At 45.0% G+C, this 20,886-nt stretch overlaps 1 protein-coding gene across 1 annotated transcript in view; it reads right to left on the reverse strand.

Moving 5' to 3' along the window:
* Positions 1–20,886, reverse strand: part of LOC132471663 (ephrin type-A receptor 6-like) — a 73,143-nt gene that overhangs the window by 13,997 nt on the left and 38,260 nt on the right. The window contains exons 7-11 of the mRNA XM_060070889.1: positions 17,520–17,675; positions 16,512–16,856; positions 6,529–6,653; positions 5,801–5,963; positions 2,458–2,563 (exon numbers count right to left, since the gene is read on the reverse strand). Of these exons, the coding sequence (XP_059926872.1) occupies positions 2,458–2,563; positions 5,801–5,963; positions 6,529–6,653; positions 16,512–16,856; positions 17,520–17,675 (895 nt within the window). The remainder of the gene's footprint in view (positions 1–2,457; positions 2,564–5,800; positions 5,964–6,528; positions 6,654–16,511; positions 16,857–17,519; positions 17,676–20,886) is intronic.

Genomic DNA, 20,886 nt, shown 5'->3' on the forward strand with positions numbered 1-20,886 from the left:
AGTTGCAGAGTATATGGGTAGCCTGTAAATAATTAATAGGAGAACTCTGGGGGAGCATTTCAATACAGCACAAAGGTATTCGAATGATGGAAAATCACTGGAGTTGGAGCTGGAGTTGTTGTTGTGGCTATGGGAGAGATGAGGCTGGAGGTCATCGTCGTTGGGGGAGTGCAGAGGAGGGGGGTGGCCGTTCCTTAGAGTAAATGGGCATAAGACAGTTTAGTTTCTAGTCCCCTAGCAACTCACCTAGCGAGCTGCTAGGTGAGTTGCATGAGATGGAGCACTTGCTGAGTCATTTCTTGTAGGGCTGGAGCCCCTCAGTTGATAATAATATGCGTCCTTTGAGAACCCCTTTGATATAAAAGAGACCCCAGTTCTATAGCTTACTTGTTACTGTCCTTTACTCAAAAGATACCTATTGCACCACTTATTTTAGGGCTTCGGCCTCCTAACTGATCATTGTAGTATATTTGAATGCCCTCTTTCATAGAAATGACACCACCACCACTGGGACATGGCAACAATTCTCCATATCCATATGGGGAGGGGGGGGGGTACTTGTGGACAGTAGGGGTCGACATAAATAGGGAGCTTGCAATGAGCATTTCAATCTCCAGAAATAGTCAATACACACAGGAGGATGATTGACCTCTCACACATGATAACTTAATGAATTATTTCAAATAACCCTGCCTCATTAAATCAATGAGCTTGATGTTTTGCTTTCACAAATAGGTTATAGGCTGTGTCACTACCAAATATGTCCTTGCGCACCTCTCAGAGTGACAGTGATAAAAATCACTGCCACCAGACAGTGATAAAAAAAAAAAAAAAGAGTCATGGTTATTACAAAAGTCTAAACTGTGGAAAACAGAAAGATTTTTTTGCGGTCGATTGTAACCACCATAGCAACCATGACAATCACGTGACGTGGACGCAGGCCCAGAAAAGAATAGGCCATAAAAAACTTAGACATGTCACATGTTAAGGGCCGTTATTGTAATGCATTTTCTGCTGTGTATCAACGTAGTTATACTACATTCTGCTGTGGGACTGGGTTTAGGGACGTAGTTAGCTGCAGTTTTTGAGGGTGCTCTTCGCAAAAATCGTATACATCAGATTGTTGTTTTGACGAATCCATAACTAGAGGGTGCACTGCGCAGCCCCCCCCCCCACACACACACTTTTGAAGTCGAAAATTCAAATGCATTGGTTTACATTTCGTTCTGTGTATCGCCACAAAAGTAGGACAATCGTGCGCTGGGACATGATTCAATAGATTAACGTTTGTGCGCATGAGCTTGAAATCGCTTGATACCGGGTTCGCTATCAAGCGAGACAACAGAACTGTAATGCACTTTCAGTTTGCAACACTCGTAACCTCTGAATAATACCACCAAAACACACATTGCAACCAACTCTTCCAGAGGTACGAGACAAAAAAAGACAGAATGATCTGGGTTCTCGTAAGCTCCAAGAAAATAAATGCATTTAGCATAATGTAGCTTTAACATTTCTATTTTTCCCTGTATGGCGGTTAAAATATGCACCAATGCCATTAAAACCCAACCGAACCAGGAGTAAATGTGGTATCTAAGGAAAACTGACAAGAGCATCTTGAGCAGGCCAGCCGCGGCTGATTAAACCAGAGAGCTAATGCACCACTGCATGCTGGGTAATTAGGCAGGAAGAGGGTCAACCAGCTGGAAAATTAGTGTGTCTAGCTATCGCCCAGACGACCCATTAGCCGGCTCTGATTGGAGCAAGTCTTCTGGGGGTTTGGTTGGAGGAGAGAACACCGCAGACCCAGGCAGAAATGGACCAAACCAGGGGTACCCAACTAAGGGAACGTGTAGGGAAGAGCAGTGTCCAGGGGTAAAGATTCTGAATATTTTTGGTACACATAATGACCTAATATAATGATTTTCCACTGACTTTGGTGCTAGAAAAGAGCCACGTCAATGCTTAAGAGCATACAACCCTGTTGTCCTAGCACCGTCAGGATGTTCAAATTAACGTCATGTCATACACCTAGGCAAGTCCACTACAATCTCAATAACAAACTCAATGATATAACATAAGTCCCTGGTCAGCTATAATATTGAAAATGAATATAAAGGATAATAGTACATTATTAGTTCATGAGAAACATTTGTGGTTGGGTAGGATTACTTGAGCTGTACTTATGGGGTTGGGAAACACTTGACGAGACCACCAGAGGAAACAGAGACCCAGAGAGACAGAGACCAGACCCCCAGAACCACAGACAGATATAAAACAGACCACTAAAGGAAGCAAAGGCCCAGAGAGACATAGACCAGACCTCCAGAAAAACATAGCACAGACCATGAGAGGAGGCAGAGACCCAGAGAGACATAGACCAGACCCCCAGAACCACAGACAAAGATAGAAAAGACCATGAGAGGAGACAGAGACCCAGCCAGACATGGAGCTCACCGTCCTGTGATGAGCAGGAAGAGGGTGAGGACCACCAGTAAGGAGCAGCCCCCCACTGCTGCCGTGACCACCACCAGCACCTGACCATGGTCTGCAACGTTAGGGTCTGAGGAGGAGAAAGAATGGGGGTGAAAGGAGAAGAGGGGGAGGAGATAAGCAGGAGGGGCAGGAGGTGGGGGAGGAGACAGCAAGAGGAAAACATGGAGAGGAGGAGAGAGGAACCAATGGGGGGGTGGGGGAAAGAGTGAAGAGACAGAAGAGGAGGGAGAGGAGAGAGGGGGAGAGACAGAGGAGGAGATCAAGACAAGGAGAGAAGATATTGGGTTGGCAATAAAAGAGACACCAATGTAGTGAGAGATCAGGAGGAGAGGAGGAGTAGAAAAAAGGAATCATGATTGCGATATAGTATTCCACAAGGCTACATTTTTCTAGAAGCGTTCTGCCAGGCACATTCAAAGGTTAAGGGTGTTAATTCACAAATCAGACTGGCTTCTTTAATGGATAAAAAAGTTGGAATTATACAGCTGTTGGCATCTTTTGTGTACATCCTGTATTCAGCCATTTATAATATTCAGTACTCAATACAAAAATAAATCCTATGTTTATGCAGGTGAGAGGCGGATGGGAACTAGTGTCAGCATATGTTTAGCTCTGAATCAGCTCTGCCTCAAGGTGCATATTTGGGGAGGGATAGTTGATTGATCACTCCGAGCCGACTGGGTTCAAACACCCAATTCAGTCTACCAGATTTTTATACCAAAGCAAATGTCTTCAAATGGATAAAAGTAACTGCTAACTGGCTAAATAGGAGTGAATAGTTTGTGTTTAATATAATGACTGCACTGACAACCAGCGGCATAGCGATAGATGCCAAAGCTCCAAAAGAGATCCACAGTCTTGAACATAATCAGGTCCAGTGGCCAATAGACCCTCACACAACAAAACCCTTGTGCTTGTGTTCAGGGGCGTTGACATATATGGGATTAGCCCAGAGGGAAGGGGGAAATGCGCGGCAACATTTTTTGTATGCTTTATTGCGCATGCACATTTTTCATAATGCTTTACCTAAATAAACCAAATACGCAGTGTATTATAGCTTTAAATAGCTACCTGACTGCTGTGCTGCTTATCCCCAGACATCTAAAGTTATTTCAGAGTAAAATGAATACAAGTGAGACAGACCATACCTATATATATATATATACACACACACATATATGTATATATGACTGGGGATAGGGTAGGTTAATTCACTTGAGGTGGTAAACAGTCTGGTTATGTTTTTCTCCTACATATGTTTTTTTTCTCTTGCCAGAAGGACTATCTAGAACAGGGATGGGCAACTGGCGGCCCGCGGGCCGCATGCGGCCCGCCTCCTCACTCAGTGCGGCCCGCATCCTCACTCAGTCAGGCCCGCACATAATAAAAAAAAAAAAAAAAGAAAAGAAAAGAAAAGAATAATAATAATTGATCGAGTTACAGAAAACTCGGTCAAGAAAGATGAGAAGAATTCGAAGGCAAACCCATGCGTCTAGTTTGCTTAGAAGCGATATCAGTCATTAAAGATATCCACTTAAGTCGCCACTACAACTACTACAACTGCTTGTTGGGTTTGAGTTCATTGAGTTGTTGCACTTAATGTTGGGCCACTGTTTTTCAGTTTTTTGACTTCATTGAATGATGATGTATGTGAGCCCTTTGCACTGATAAAAATACTGACCATTCATGTGGCTGTTTGAGCATGGAAAACATGAAATTAATGTATGTTGGTTCAATTAACATACCGTACATAGGTTATGATTCTGGATGATTTTTTAGGTAGTGGCCATCCCCAAAATGCACCAGAATACAGGAAATCATATCTACCAAATTCAAAATTGTGTAGCTTCTCTCAGCTCACGTTTAGTTGAAGTGTGCAGTCATGTGACCCTCCGATGGTTATGATGAAAAATGTGGCCCTCTTTATCATGAAAGTTGCCCATCCCTGATCTAGAAGGACTAAGCTACTTTATTTTGAGATGCCCCTGGAATCCCCATGTTTGTTTCTAGTGTAAAGCAAGCTAAAAAAAAAGCAAGTTGATATACATATTTATATATATGCTATATATATATGTATATATATATATATTTATTTATTTTACCCAAAAATTAGATTTGGGGCTAATTAAAAAAGATCCGGGGATTTAGCCCCGAATAAAACAGCCTAGAGACGCCACTGCTTGTGTTTACTCCCTTGCTTTACAAATCTGAGGTTATGGAGCATAATTCCACCAAGCGAACATCATATCTCACTGTGATGTGAAGTTGTCGTGAGGCTCGTTCTGCCATGTCCGCCTTTCTAATATTCCCCCTGAGGATGTTGTGCACCTTGTTTATTTATTCTCTCTGACTCTGTGTTTCCTGGTAGACGACGATGAAATGCAAAGGACAACACCACGCTTTAATGAAAATCTCTTAATCATAAAACAAGTTTCCATGATTAAGAGTCTATTGACTTGGCCCTAACATGAGCATATCTCATCGGATTACAGACAGATCTTTTGGGTGTCTCTGGAGAGAAAGCGAGATTGCTTTGTCCCTGTTGAACAGGACTGCTATCCTACTTCTGTCACATGGGCAGGTACATAAACTCACTGACAAACGTGTGTGATGTACACAGCAGCAAAGCTAACACTAAAACTAAATGATAACTTAAATCATGTCACTCATGAGTTTGTTTATGTTCAGTTGGTTTGGTAACTAACCAACTGTCTTCTAAATCATCATACATGAACACACTTTGATTAGAGCTTTGATTCTCTCACTGTTCCAGAACAATCCAGGTTCAAATTGAAATAAAGTCAATCTTCTATTATGCACTTGACTAACACTAGTAAATTGTATTTATAATTGTTATAACTCTGCAAATTTTTTGTACAGCTCTCTGAAGTTACGCTCTACTCATTCTGATCGTACATTTTATTTCTCCCAGCCTCACTTGTAAGTCACTTTGGATACAAGCCTAACCAGAAGAAAGTGTGTTGGACTCCCAGCAGAAAGGTTCAGGATTTGAACCCCAAACCCAAAATCACACGCTTCCTGCATTCAACCTTGGGCTGTGGTCTAACCCCACCTGATCATTAATGACATGTATCTGAAGAATGTGCAGTACCGTTTTTGCATGTATTGCAAGTACTCTACATATTATTGCATGTTTTGATTTGCAGGCAGCCTCACTCCCATTGGATAAGAGCATCTGCTGGATTACTAAATGATAGTAAATAGTAGCTCAACCTCACAATGGCTCCAAAATACACATGGTGCAATCTATTTAAAGAGAGTCTAGGCAGACTTCTCGCCTTACCCTCCTCTACAGTGGCAAACTCAAACTTGGGGCAGTAAGCTGTGTAGCCAGCGGCGGTGCGGGCACGGACGCGGAACACGTAGAGCGTGCCGGGCTTCAGGCCTGTCACCACAACACCAGGCAGCTTGGTGCGGGTCGACGAGTAGCTCAGCTGCTCCTGCTCCTGGAGAGGCAGGGAGGAGGAGGAAACGGCTGTTGAACAGGATGTTACATCCTTTTTTTTCTGCATTACGATTTTAATTTACAGTGACAAAATAGCCTAGATTACTATTCTATTACGACACGTTACACGTTTAAAAAAACTAAAACTATTTTTACATTTACATTAAGGGCATTTAGCAGACGCTTTTCTCCAAAGCGACTTAAAATAAGTACATTTGTCATAATAAGTGCAACAATATATCGCTGTCGGTACCCATAGGCTTTGACCGTTTTTACTGCTGCATCTATCTACTGCAAACTGAGGCAAATGAGAGAGACAAAATACTTAGTATTGCAACTTATATATTGTCATCACTGATCACAAAAAATAAATAAATGTATGGAAATTGTAGGCACCAGAATGCAAAAAGTTATGTTTTTAGTGGAAGGCATAACTCATAATGAGATAAGATACGATTTGTTTATTAATCCCAGACAGGAGATTTGGGATATAATAATACAATAGCATTAAAGAATAATGCAGTAGCATTAGATAAAGAAGAGGCGGAGGAGGAGGCTGTCAGTACCTTCTCGTAGTATTTCACCTCGTAGTCCAAAATGTCTGCAGGGGGCTGCTCCACCTCTGTCCAGGAGATGGCGATACTGCTCAGAGAAGACCAGTCCCTCTTCACTACCCCCACAAGAGCAGGACCTGATGAAGACATCACACAGAGAGCAAAAGTGTGTCATGTTGTTAGTGTACAGTCGTGGCTGTCAGTAAAACGTAGTAGTATCCACTGTTGGTTGGGGTCACGTTTCTGTCCACTGACAACTTTTCAACGGCTCCCTGTTCAATCCTTGGGTCGACAAAACCAACAAATAAAAAATTTATACAAATAAATTAATAAAAGGAAACATGATTTTTCCCAACACCTTGTGTAACCCATAACAACGGTAGACACAGGGTGATATCTCGCCAATTTTTAAGTTCTCTCTGCTGAAGAGCGAAGCCAAGCTTACTATCCAAGGTACCAGAAGAAAATAAACCACATCACTATCATGTCAACTGGGGCCAGCCAACAGAGAGACCAGAGGCCAGGTGAAAGGCAGTTATACACCTCACCTAAAATCAAATATGAAAGAACAAGAGCAAGCATCTTTTTATGATTTTCAAACTGCAAACCACAAGTTACAGGGTCATTGCAGCATGTGCAGCTAGCAGTCATAACTTAACATTAAATAAGATGGCACTTTACATCACAGACGGGAAATTCAAGCTATACATTTAAATAGATTTGAGAAAGAAATGAAATCACAAGGTCATATGAAAGAACACCTGATTAAAGAGAAGATCTAACAAATGTATAGTTCAAGTACAGGTTACATAGAATGTATGAAAATCTATCCTTGGCTGAACTATACAGTACGTTGTACTATTTGGGTTTGGATGTTATAATTTACCTGAATATCCCAATAAAATATGTCCCTTCATCCTATTCTCCTTTCTCTCATCCCTTATTTTCTCCCTTCCACTCCATGTATAATTTCAGTCTGGATTAGTTATGTTATGGTAGCGAATGCTCAAATTGAAATACAAATATAAATGAATTAGCTCTTTCTATTCTCTGATTCTTTGGTTATGGAGGAGTGTGTCTGTGAGTGTATGCATTTGTGTTTGTATATGTGTCTGTGTGTAATATGCGTGTGTGCGTGCATGCATGTGTGAGTGTGCATGTTTGATGGTAAATCCATCAACCAGTTATCTAGTGACATGGTCGAATGGCCCAGCAGGATAAGTCATTCACGATCATTAGTTGAATCACAACGAGAGAACAATACACCGCATTGGACACCAACAAGAGAATTATTGTTTATTGGCAACAAGGAAAATAGGTTAACATCCACTTTCAGAGTCAAAGAGAGATATAGAGGAGGGGAAGGAGGGATAGAGAGAGGGAGGGGGAGAGAGAGGAGGAGTGGTAGAAAGAGAGCCAGAGAGACATAGATGAAGGGAGAGAGAGGGAACAGTAGAGTGAAAAAATAGAGTGAGAAAGAGGGGATGGGGGCGAGAGGGAGAGGAGAACTGAAACGGCAGAGAGAGAGCGAGAGAGAGCGCAGGGAGAGCTGGGTGTCCCAGGAGGTTAAATCTCCGAGCATCTGAGAGTATAAATAGAAAACGGCCTTATTCCCAGAGAGAGGGGGAGGAGGGGTGGAGGAGGAGGAAGAAGAGAGGAAGAGGGGGAGTAAGAGAGATGGAGGAAGGGAAGGAGGAACAGAGGGGAGGAGAGGAGGCGGAAGAGGAGGTAGGGGTTTAGTGGTGGAGGAGAGGATGAGAGGAGTATAGGGGATGAGAGGAGCAGAGGGGAGGAGGAGGGGAGGAGAAGGGGGTGAGAGGAGGAGGAGAGCATGAGAGGAACAGAGGGGAGGACAGGATAAGGGAGGGAGGAGAGGGGGAGGACAGGAGGAGGATGAGAGGAAAAAGAGGGGGAACAAGGGGAAGTGGTGAGAAAGAGAAGAGGAAGATGAGGGGAAAAGGAGGAGGAGAGGGATCATTTGAAAACGCAGGCCAACAAAAAGGGATTTATAGAAAATGGAAACAGGAACCGAAAAAGGTTGATGCCATTTTAGAACACACTCTGCATGTGATCGACCCAAACCTGTGGTAGGAGATCAGGCTTACATGGTCAAATCTCATTAAACACAGCCTCATATAACAGTTTATATAAGCACATGAGTGTGTGTGGAAATACTTTAGTTTGGCCTCAATTTTATTGGAGAAGCGTGACAGTAAAGCAGCTAAAGGAGTTTGTATTGCTGCTGTCTGAGGTACTTGATACTGCCCACGTCCGATAGTCAACAAAGGTATTATGTAACCATGCTAACAGCACATCAAACAGCAGAGATATAACTGTATAAAGTTATAGATCTGAACTCTCAATTCAAAATATTATCATGAGGAAAAAAAAGTAAAATAATACAGGTACAGAATTATGAACCCTACAATTTTATTCTTGGTAAAAAACATAAAAATGACAGCAGAAAGCAACAGCTATGGAAGCAAAATGATTACAGATAAGGTTCATGGTTCAAGGTTCAAAAGCTTTATTTGTCCAACATGTTGCCATATCAGAAAATTGTCTTTGGTTGAAGGCAGTCTGTTCTCCAATTGTGTGTATGTGTTGTGTGTGTGTAATGCCTTGGGTATGAAGGACTTTGTATCGAGAGATTTTTGGGCTAAAGGCACACTGTATCTTCTGCCTGATGGAAGCAGCTCAAAACAGCCGTGGAAGGGTTGGAAGGGATCCAGGAGAATGGAATTGGTCTTCCTTTCCACTGCTTGAATGGGCAAGTCTGAAAGCTGTTTTGGTTGGATGCTGGTTATCTTGCTTGCCTGCATTTTCCCTTGCATCTGCTTGTTAGGAAGCTGTACCAAGATGTTATGTTGAAGGAGATGACAGATTCGATCAGCGTCTTATAAACCGTCAGTAAAATGTCCTTTCTTACATCAAACTCTTTCAGCTACCTCAGGAGACACGTGCGTTGTTGGGCTTTTTTGTAAACTCTGTCTGCATGCTGGGTGAAGGACAGGCGGTAGTCAATCTCGGTGCCAAGGTACTTAAAATGTGTAACCTGTTCAACCACTTGCCCCTCCTGTTTTAAAGGTGTGGAGAGTGGATGTGGGGTTTCGGGTGCCCAGCACCTATGGCAACACAGTTCTTTGGACTTGCTGATGTTAAGTTGCAGTGAGGTCTCCTTTAACACAAGGCCATGGTGCTGACATACTGCCTGTAAGTGGAAAGGGTGAAATACGATTGTACTTTTAAATTCCAGAAGGGAAATGTGTCTGTAAGTACGAATTGCATTTGCAATTAGTCTTGAACCTCTCCATTCATTTTCAATTCCCAAGGGGCATCACCAACAGGGGCAGTTGGATAGGCCTACAACCAACAACCATAGCAATGAGCGATGAAAAAATTAAAAACCAAAAAAACATGCTTGCAGAAAATACATCTTTCTTCTCTCCACGTCATCTCTTCTTTAAATGAAAATATATTGTCCCATTTGTTAATTACTGTCTCAGCGGAATGAACCGACCGTTCTACATTAGAAGCAGCCATCTTTGTTGTTTGTACGTAGCCCACCTCATATTAGATAAACGACTGTGATCTTTTTGTATGGGTGGGATAGCCAGACCTAATCTGCAGAGGAAACATGCGCTTGCAAGATTCATCTCGTTCCCAGGCTAAGAAAGTAGAGGAAAATATAAAAAATTGAAGATAGAATATGACATTTAAATTGGAGGAGACAGCTAGAGACACAACTTGTCCTGAGACTGGGGCTAAACTCCCAGGTACCCATGGAACAGAACATAAAGTCCATCCCTACCAAACTGTATTTATTCATCTTTATTGTATTTTTTAACGGTACGCAGGTTGCATTTATTGAAAAAAAAATTAAGCCATTACGATCTCTCTGAATTTTCTTACGCATCACATTCTCCAAGGCCGCAATATTGCGTCATAAAAATCATTGAAAACAAGAGTGATAACCACGAATGTCGTCCCGGGTGTATGAATCCCTTCTATTGTCAGCAGAGCGCTGTGGGACTGAGCCAATATTAGGGGTTTAAGGGCGAGAGTTTGAATTTGGCGCACTTCTAATATATCATGGTGTAATTAAAGGCAATAAACTTGTCGTCTTTCCTGAGAAACATTGTTATTGCACATCTCCCTACAGCAAATAGGATGCATATGCGGCGTACACAGGCAGGACAAGGACTGGGGGCAGGGGGAATAAGTAATCGTAATGAGTAATCCAGAGTAATTAAAAGGATAACGATGCATTAATATGCTTTTTCCAAAAGCTCTGAGTGTGGGGAGAAAATCCATCTTATATATCATCCCTCATTTCACTGAGCGAAAACATAATTCCTTCTATGACTGGCTGAGCTGCAATCAACGGCACCGTATAACGACAATCAATGTAATGAATTACCCTCCATAATGATAGCTAGGTAGGAATAAGGCAGTCTAGGTACCATCCAACTTCTATAAACAGTGGAGGCTTGCAAATCAACAACAACAACAACAACAACAACAACACAGCCCGAAAACACAACAACAACCAACAAACTTTGACCTTATAAAGAAAATATGATAGTTATTCTGAAAACTCTTGAATTTTTATTATATTTTAAATCCACTCCAATTGAAGTTAAATGAGATTATCAGATGGAATTACAAATTATCTTCATACCAAATCTACTTAATAAGCAAAAACTAGACCAAGTGATCTTGAGGGACTTTTATTGACTCACTCAGTGTGGGTTGAATATTATGAAACTTACGGAACACCACAGATTTGGGAATTGTAAACAGGAAGCTAATTAGTACAATTGTCAACCAATATTTACTACAAGGGTAGCTAAATTCAAATAAGTAGCGCCACAGATATGGGAATTGTAAACAGGCAGTCACTTACTGCAATTGTTATCAGGTCATTTACTGCAAGGGTAATGTAAAGTAAGTGGAACTAAAAACCTTTCAAAATCAAAAAAATAAGAAAATGCGTGAATTTGTATTAATCTCGTTAAATAAGATTGTGTTGATGCATAATTAACGCTTTAACTTGCTCAGCCCTAGCTATTTTATTAAAGCTGTGTTGACAGTTTGACAAGTCAATCCAATCTAAACAGTTGCAACATCAGCAACCCCAAAGACACCCTGGAAAGAATATTTCCATTCTTCCTACCGAATTCCAGCCACCAAGCCCCCACCACCACCAGCAACACCACAGCCAGCAGCACCGTCTACCCCCACCACCACCACCACCAGCAACACCACAGCCAGCAGCACGTCTACCCCCACCACCACCACCACCAGCAACACCTGCTAGCAATACAAGCACTACCACCACCACAACCAGCAGTACTACCACCACCAGCAACACCACAACAACCACCAGCACCAACAATGGCAATAGCACCCACCCCCAGCGCCCTCCCCCTGCAACTGCAACTCCAGCGCCAACACTCCCAGCACATGGTTACAAGTTGTTGCCTGAAGACCTGTGGCAATAAGCCAACCAGTACCTAGACGGCACCTGCACTTGAATGCACACAGGGTGTGCAATCATCAATATACATCTAATAATTTCCCTGTCAGTTGTAGCTAGCTAGAAGGTACCAATTTGCTTATTGCCACAGATCTTTAGGTGACGACAACTTGTCACCAACCGACCACTAGCATCTCCCCGAAGACCTGCAAGCCGGATATAGTAACAAACATTGTTACCCGAGGAGAACAAAACACAGAAAATAGAAATACTGTGGGATGCTCTGTCTGGTCAACGGCTGACTGTGCCACGACATGCAAGTTTAGCAAACCCACTTGCAAACTGCAGCCTAGATGTCCCTCTGAAATATGTACATTGAAAAATAGAAGTGGCTTTCTTTTCCTACAGCAACTGTCTGTGACACGCTGGCTTGTCCTCGGATCGCTGCTTATCTTCTGGCTGGAACAACCTCCGATGCCCTATCCCTCTGTCTGGTACATTTGGATCATCCTCATGTTGGTGTGTAGTGAGAGTTCTGGCACCGATTGGCTGCCGTGCATCACCCAAGTGGGTGCTACATATTGGTGGTGGTTAGTGAGGTCCCCCCTTCACTTTAGGCGTCTTTGAGTGTTATTAATTATTATTATTCTTCATGTTTAACCTCTGTTTTCCTTTTATTCCTAGTCTGTTTTACATAGTTTTGAATGATGACTATATGCTCTGTAAGGTGACCTTGGGTGTCTTGAAAGGCGCCTCTAAATTAAATGTATTATTATTATTATTATTATGTTGCTGACAAATTGAAGTACTGGGTCGATCGTACCACCCTGGCTGACTGTGGGGGGGGTCTGTCGCTGTCTGTCGTTTGACGGGCAGGGGCAGGAGGGATTGGTCCTACATGTCAACGAGGCTTGAATCCTCCAGGGTTCCCTCTTATTCTGTGCAGCCTGAACATGCTTCTTATTATCTCCAGCTCCACATGTCTTGCCAGCTGCCTGCTCACATAAGACTGTTTTAATTACCTCTCCTTACATGCTTTCCTCATAGGCTCTTAGGGCGCACTCACACTAGGCAAGTTTGCCTGTTCCGTGCTGCAGGAAGATTCAGCACGATTTCCCCCCCCCTCCCCAATCCCCCCGCTGGCCCGTGGTCACACTGCTCCCAAAGGCCGTGGCCTGGGCACGATTGCTCCTTCATACATACGTCATCACGTCGTAATACGATAAATACGTCATCACCAAGCGTCCTCGCCGCCATAACAACAATGGAGAACAACAACGTGAATGCTGTCGTCTGCCCAAATTTCAAGTAAACACTCGACTTCACTCTCGCACCAACGTAAACCCACTCGTGAACCGCTTGCCGCCATTGTTAAAATTATTGTTGTGGGGAGGAAGGGCATGGACCTATAAAGAAAGAAGGGTCGCGCAAGGACTACGTCATCCAGCTCACGTTGCGTATCCGCGCGTGTCATCTCATTAGCATCTGTACTTTGGCCACGGCACACCTCTCCCAAGTGTGCCGTGGCCAAGGGGCTGTTCCGTGCTGGAATACGGATGGCGTGGTCACACTAGCAAAACGTTCTAGACTTTAGCATGCAAATAAGCTCGGGCACGGGGCCGTGGCCCTAGTGTGAGTGGCCCCTTAGTGTGGGGGGGTTTCACCGCAGGCAGGACGGCTCTGGAACGATGGCTAAGACAGAGACAATAGAGTTTGTGGCTTTCACATTTCCTGACAAATACCCTGCCATCAGAAAGCATAAACCTCTTCATTTTCCTTAGCCTCACTCTCACACCTAGCCAGCCAAACCCAACACCCAACACCCAAGCATAATAACAATTACTCTAATTCGAACCACTCATTATGACCCTTACTCATACCCTACACCCAAACCCTGATGATCACTATTCAGTTCATTGAGCAAGTCATTGTAAGTCCAGCTACGTCTCTTTCCATGTCACCTGTAGATTCTTTGAAAGATGGTCCATCTGGTACGCTACCATGATTCACTGTATACCTTGCTTTAGAATAAAAACACCCACAAACAATCCCAGTGTCTGAACTTAATGACCCTCTGCTCGTTACTCTGAGTCTGTCTGGTTCTCTCTGGTTCAAGGTCTGAACCTGAGCTCCAGATAAACTTTTATATCATAGAATTGGTTATATAATAACTGGTTCCTGTTTGTTCATACATCTATCATACCTCAGCCAATCACAATGTTACTCTCTCTCTTAACAAATTGCCCATGGGAATTAAATAAATAAGTCAAATAAATGGACGGATTGTCTAAGATGTTGTTTTAAATAGAACAAGAGAGACCAAGATCACACAGATAATAATACAAGTTATAAGTAAATAGTTGGAGGAGTAGACTTTGTAGTGTACACAACCCAGCAACCAACTGCCTAACTGCCTTTCAGACTTTGGTGGACACATTTCTCATTAGAGAGAAAGACAAACACATCATATGGCTCAAAATCCTGGACTCCCTACTGCCCTCAGGCATTGTCCACGCGATGCCAGGTTCAAACGCCATATTTCCTATCAAAAATATCTTTGCATTCAAGCGTTTCAACAGCGTTTACCAAGAGCTATTTCAGTTTGAGTCACCTGTAATAAGGATGCTCAGACCAGTTTAGCTGTCCAGCGAATTCGGAATCACATCACATTATATGCAAGACAAAGCAATTTAATCCATCCACATCTAACCAAACTAATGACCAGTACTTAGTCAGATCCCATATTTAATCAGATCCTGTATTTAGTCAGATCCCATATTTTGTCAGATCCCATATTTAGTCAGATCCCATATTTAGTCATATCCCCGGTGGTGACATATCTGTAACTGAATGACTAATAACGTAGCAGTCAGGCCTGGGGTTCATCAACACAAACACGCCTACACCCACGCCACACTATTGATAATTTTGTTTTGATGCAGGTATTCTCCCCAACTTTCCTCCATGAGCCAAATTGTCAGAAATAATGGATCCTTGCAGTTTCTTATTTATAACTACATAAGCTCCCCTGCACACTGATACCTCCATTAATAATTCACTTCCTCAAGCCTGCCTGTCAATGGACTGGACTTTCAGACACAGTGTGGAGACAGAGAACCCCAGGTCTGACCTCACGGTGACCCCAGGTCAACTGAGTGCTCAATAGGCCAGATAGATGGTAGCAGCAGCAACTCTCTCTCTCTCGCTCTCTCTCTATTTCATTTTAAAACTGCCAAGCCAGTTCGGTCGCGACTTGGCACGCCTGGCTATTTCACTGTCTTGCCTGTGTAAAACCGAGGTCTGTCTCTCTCTCTCTCTATCTCTATCTGCCTTTCCTTTCCCCTCACCCTCTCTCTATACCTCTCTCTTTCCCCCCCCTCCTTCCATCTTCAACTCTATCTCCCTATCTCTGTTTCTCTCGTTTTCTTTATTTCTGTTCATTTTTTTCATTTTTTTCTTCACCAACACACACACAAAAGAAACACAAAAGACACACATACACACATGCATTCAATCAAACACACACAATCACTCCCACTCACACACACTCACAGACTAGCACAATAAAAGTCGAGCATCAGCAATATTCTTTCATTATTAAAACATAATATATGCTTTGAAAGTGGAGAGAGAGAGAGAGAGAGAGAGAGAGAGAGAGAGAGAGAGAGAGAGAGAGAGAGAGAGAGAGAGAGAGATCAGCACTAAGACCAGGGAATCTACCTGCAGGGAACACTTTCCTCTGCTTGACTCATTAATGTCTGAACTACAAACTATCAACAAGCAACAAGCTGACATCATCGCTCTGCTAATGACCGTACTTCCTGTTTCCTGTTATAGATATCTGAGATCTGAAGATGATCAAGTGAGACTTTAAAGCCACAATAACATGCCATTCACTTTGACATTCACTTTGAGAACATGTCACAAAGGGTTTCTATCGATTTTCATGGTAATATGTTACAAATGCGTGCTGACCTTACTTGAGTATCCAAATCTCGTTTAGCAAGTTAGCAGATAATCTGTTGAAACTCTTGTCGAATATGCTAGAAAAACAACAACCTCAGAGATAAGTCTCCTCCTGTCTGAGTGAAACGACTATGACAGAGAGATTCCATTCTAAATAAATGGCTGCCATTTAGAGGCGTGAGGAGTGCAAACACTAGTGCTCAGCTACCTCACAGCAGAGAAACGGCCTGGAGCACCCTGACAAATAACAACATTTACACCAGGAAAGTGGCACTCAACACTGACCTTTACAGAGGGGAACCACAGAGAGGGAGAGGGAGAGAGGGAGAGAGAGAGAGAGAGAGAGAGAGAGAGAGAGAGAGAGAGGGGGGGGGGGAGAGGGGGAGAAGGGAGAGAAGGGAGGTTGATGCAGCTAGAGAGAGGGAGGAACAGAGAACTGGAACTGGAAAGAGACAGAGGAAGTGAGAGAGAGGGAGTGGGAGAGGGATAGATTGGGAGACAGACTGAGGAACAGAGGAAGAGGTCGATACATTGAGAGAGAGTTTCTTACCTGATTGGTGCGTCGTCACTGTGATGTTGGCCAACGAGCGCGCCACCACGGCGAGACTGGACACACCGTTCACTGCCTCCACGTGGAAGGTGTAGTTGCCGTGCAGCGCGAAGTCTAGCACCGCCACCGACGTGACTGTGAGCCCCAGCGGCCGAGGGATGAAGCGCAGGTCCGCTTCACATGGCTCGCACGGTGCCCCATCGCCGTGGTTACCTTTGCAGCGCTGGCACAGGACATTGTAGGAAAGATCCTTCCTTCCGCCCGCGTCGCTGGGCGCCGCCCACTGCAGGAAGAGTGCTGTGTCGTTGATGAAGGAGACCAGGTTCCTCGGGGCGGATGGGGGCCCTGTTGGTGGAACCAACGGAACCGTTTCATATTTCAGAAGTACATCGGCTGCCAAGATCATGTGCTCAAATTGCTTCATTGTACCAATTGTGCTAAGGCTATTAAGCCTTCCCAAAATCCCATTTATTGCTCTGTGGAGTTCCCGGCTTACCCTTGCTTTAGCAGCTTTAAGGTTAAAACAGTGTTTCCCAGACATTATACAATCATATTTTCTATTGCAAATATTTGTTTTATATCTTAACTTTTGTTCCATATCCTGTAGTTTTTATGGGATAATTTTTGTATTGTGTATACCTGCCCCAATGCGCCACAATAAGTTCATTGTGTGTGAAAGCGCACCTGGGAATAAAGCTCTTTCTGATTTTCATTCATATTTTGATATCAGGATATCTTAGCTTCTCTGAGGGCTGAAAAGCACTCAGAGATGCCAGGAGATTTAACAGCAAACAGAGAAATATCTCAACACAATCACAAAAAGATGGATGAAAACAATACTGAACAATTCAGGGAGTGTAGGGAATACACAAAAAACACAAAATAAATCACTCTTTGCACAAAAGAGCAGGACATGTATTCACATATGGCCACAGTCAGGTGTTGGGCGGGATGATACGAGCGCTAGCTGACAGACAGACAGGCGAGGTCAGGGCGTCTGGTACTGACTGGAGCAGGGGGAGCTGGGAGGGTCCTTGGCAGCTCGGTAGAAGCCCTTGTCACAATGACAGATGCTGGCCGCCTGGTCGTGGCTGGAGCTGTGTGGAGGGCACTCGGAGCACTTGATGTTGCTTGCATACGCTTTGTAGAAGCCTGGTTCACACGCTGTGGCACAGACAGACAGACAGACAGACAGACAGACAGACAGACAGACAGACAGACAGACAGACAGACAGACAGACAGACAGACAGACAGACAGACAGACAGGGGTAGAGAGAGTGATGTGTGGGCTACAGCCAACAGTCTGTACGTCTTGTTCCCTTTCTCTCTGTCTCTCTATTTCGTGTTTAATTCAAATAATTTTCTTGGAATAGGAAAACATTTTCAAATTTGAATAAGATATTTGCTCTTTCTCTCTCTCTCTCCCTCTATGCCTCTCTCTTCATCTGTCTATCTCTCATTCTTTCCTTTCTCTTTTTACGTAACTCTCTTGTTGGCCATATATATCCTTCATTTTCTCCCAGTTCTTTCCCTCCCTCTCTCTCTCTCCACACCGGTATGTTTTCTTTCTGACTCCATCATCGCTATAGGACAACGTTTGTATTACACATAAGTAGAACCCACTGCTCTTCTAATAAGGAGAACCATTTGACGCAAACACCATCCCCACCTCCAGCACCACCTCCACCAGCATCGCTATCACCTCAATCACCACCTCCACCACCACCTCCTCCATCTCCACCACCACCACCACCACCAACACCGCAACTACCTCGCGCCCCACTGCTACAACCTTCACCGCTACCACCACCACCGCGACCACCTTCACCAGCCCTACCGCTACCACCTCCTCCACCTCCACCACCACCGTCACCACCTTCACCAGCCCTACCGCTACCACCTCCTCCACCTCCACCACCACCGTCACCACCTTCACCACCACAACCTCAAGCACCACTGCTATAACTTCCACCACCACCACCACCACCACCACCACCACCTCCACCAACTCCCCCACCATTGCTACCACCTCTAGCCCAACTTCACTACTGCTCCACCTCCACCATCACTACCTCTACTCCCACCTCCACCACCTCCACCTCCAGCCCCACCTCCACCACCACCACCTCTACTCCCACCTCCACCACCACCACTACCTCCAGCCCCACCACCACCACCACCACCACTACCTCTACTCCCACCTCCACCACCACTACCTCCACCACCACCACCACCTCTACTCCCACCTCCACCCCCACCACCACCTCTACTCCCACCTCCACCACCACTACCTCCACCTCCACCACCACCACCACTACCTCCAGCCCCACCACCACCACCACCACCACCACTACCTCTACTCCCACCTCCACCACCACCTCCACCACCACCACCACCACCTCTGCTCCCACCTCCACCCCCACTACCTCCACCACCACCACCACCACCTCTACTCCCACCTCCACCACCACCACCTCCACCACCACCTCTAACCTGACCGTTACCATGTCCACCACTTCCGGAACCTTCACCAACACTATTCCCTCAAGCACCCCTACAACCTCCAAAACCCCAACCTCCTCCACTACCGCTACCATCCCCATCTCCACCACCACCCTGCTACCATCCCCATCTCCTCCACCCTGCTACCATCCCCATCTCCTCCACCACCCTGCTACCATCCCCATCTCCTCCTCCACCCTGCTACCATCCCCATCTCCTCCACCCTGCTACCATCCCCATCTCCTCCTCCACCCTGCTACCATCCCCATCTCCTCCACCCTGCTACCATCCCCATCTCCTCCACCCTGCTACCATCCCCATCTCCTCCTCCACCCTGCTACCATCCCCATCTCCTCCACCCTGCTACCATCCCCATCTCCACCACCGCTACCATCCCCATCTCCTCCACCCTGCTACCATCCCCATCTCCTCCACCCTGCTACCATCCCCATCTCCTCCACCCTGCTACCATCCCCATCTCCACCCTGCTACCATCCCCATCTCCTCCACCCTGCTACCATCCCCATCTCCACCACCGCTACCATCCCCATCTCCTCCACCCTGCTACCATCCCCATCTCCTCCACCCTGCTACCATCCCCATCTCCTCCACCCTGCTACCATCCCCATCTCCACCACCGCTACCATCCCCATCTCCTCCACCCTGCTACCATCCCCATCTCCTCCACCCTGCTACCATCCCCATCTCCTCCACCACCCTGCTACCATCCCCATCTCCTCCTCCACCCTGCTACCATCCCCATCTCCTCCACCCTGCTACCATCCCCATCTCCACCACCGCTACCATCCCCATCTCCACCACCGCTACCATCCCCATCTCCTCCTCCACCCTGCTACCATCCCCATCTCCACCACCCTGCTACCATCCCCATCTCCACCACCGCTACCATCCCCATCTCCACCACCGCTACCATCCCCATCTCCTCCACCCTGCTACCATCCCCATCTCCTCCACCACCCTGCTACCATCCCCATCTCCACCACCGCTACCATCCCCATCTCCTCCACCACCCTGCTACCATCCCCATCTCCTCCACCACCCTGCTACCATCCCCATCTCCTCCTCCACCCTGCTACCATCCCCATCTCCTCCACCACCCTGCTACCATCCCCATCTCCACCACCGCTACCATCCCCATCTCCACCCTGCTACCATCCCCATCTCCACCACCCTGCTACCATCCCCATCTCCACCACCCTGCTACCATCCCCATCTCCACCACCGCTACCATCCCCATCTCCTCCACCCTGCTACCATCCCCATCTCCACCACAAGATTGTAAGGCAAGAAGCACTTTCTACAGCAGCCGTCGTACACAAGGCCATTCCGAGTGCTTTTCACTTGCAAGAATAACTTCTTAAAGACATCAAAAGGAAAAGCATTAAAGAGATTAAAAGACAATATTTAAAGATAAGTATAAAATAGAAAATGGAGAATGATATACCAGTGCAGACTGGTATATCGACGGCACTGGTATAAAGCCCCAGTGCATTGTCGTAAATCAGTGGTATTGAATGCTAGATTATAGATCTGTATATCTGTACACAAATCAACAGATCCATAGTTAGGCACAGATGTTCAAGACATAATTATTACATTTAGTTTTGCATTGCCACTTTCTTTGAACCTCATTGATTTCAGTTGATTTGTTTTAGCCTTTATTTGTCAATGTTGTTATTTATTTTTTGTTGATTCCAGCAAGACTAGCTGACAACAATGTTTTCAGCTAATGGGTTCCTTTAGTATCAAAGAAATAAAGATATGCAGTATATGTAAATTGCCACAAGGTACATTGCAGATAAAAACAAAACGTTACAAATACAGGAGTAATATGTCACATATATACAGCTA

This window comes from Gadus macrocephalus, chromosome 14 (genome assembly GCF_031168955.1).
Source record: "Gadus macrocephalus chromosome 14, ASM3116895v1".
Taxonomy (NCBI): Eukaryota; Metazoa; Chordata; class Actinopteri; order Gadiformes; family Gadidae; genus Gadus; species Gadus macrocephalus.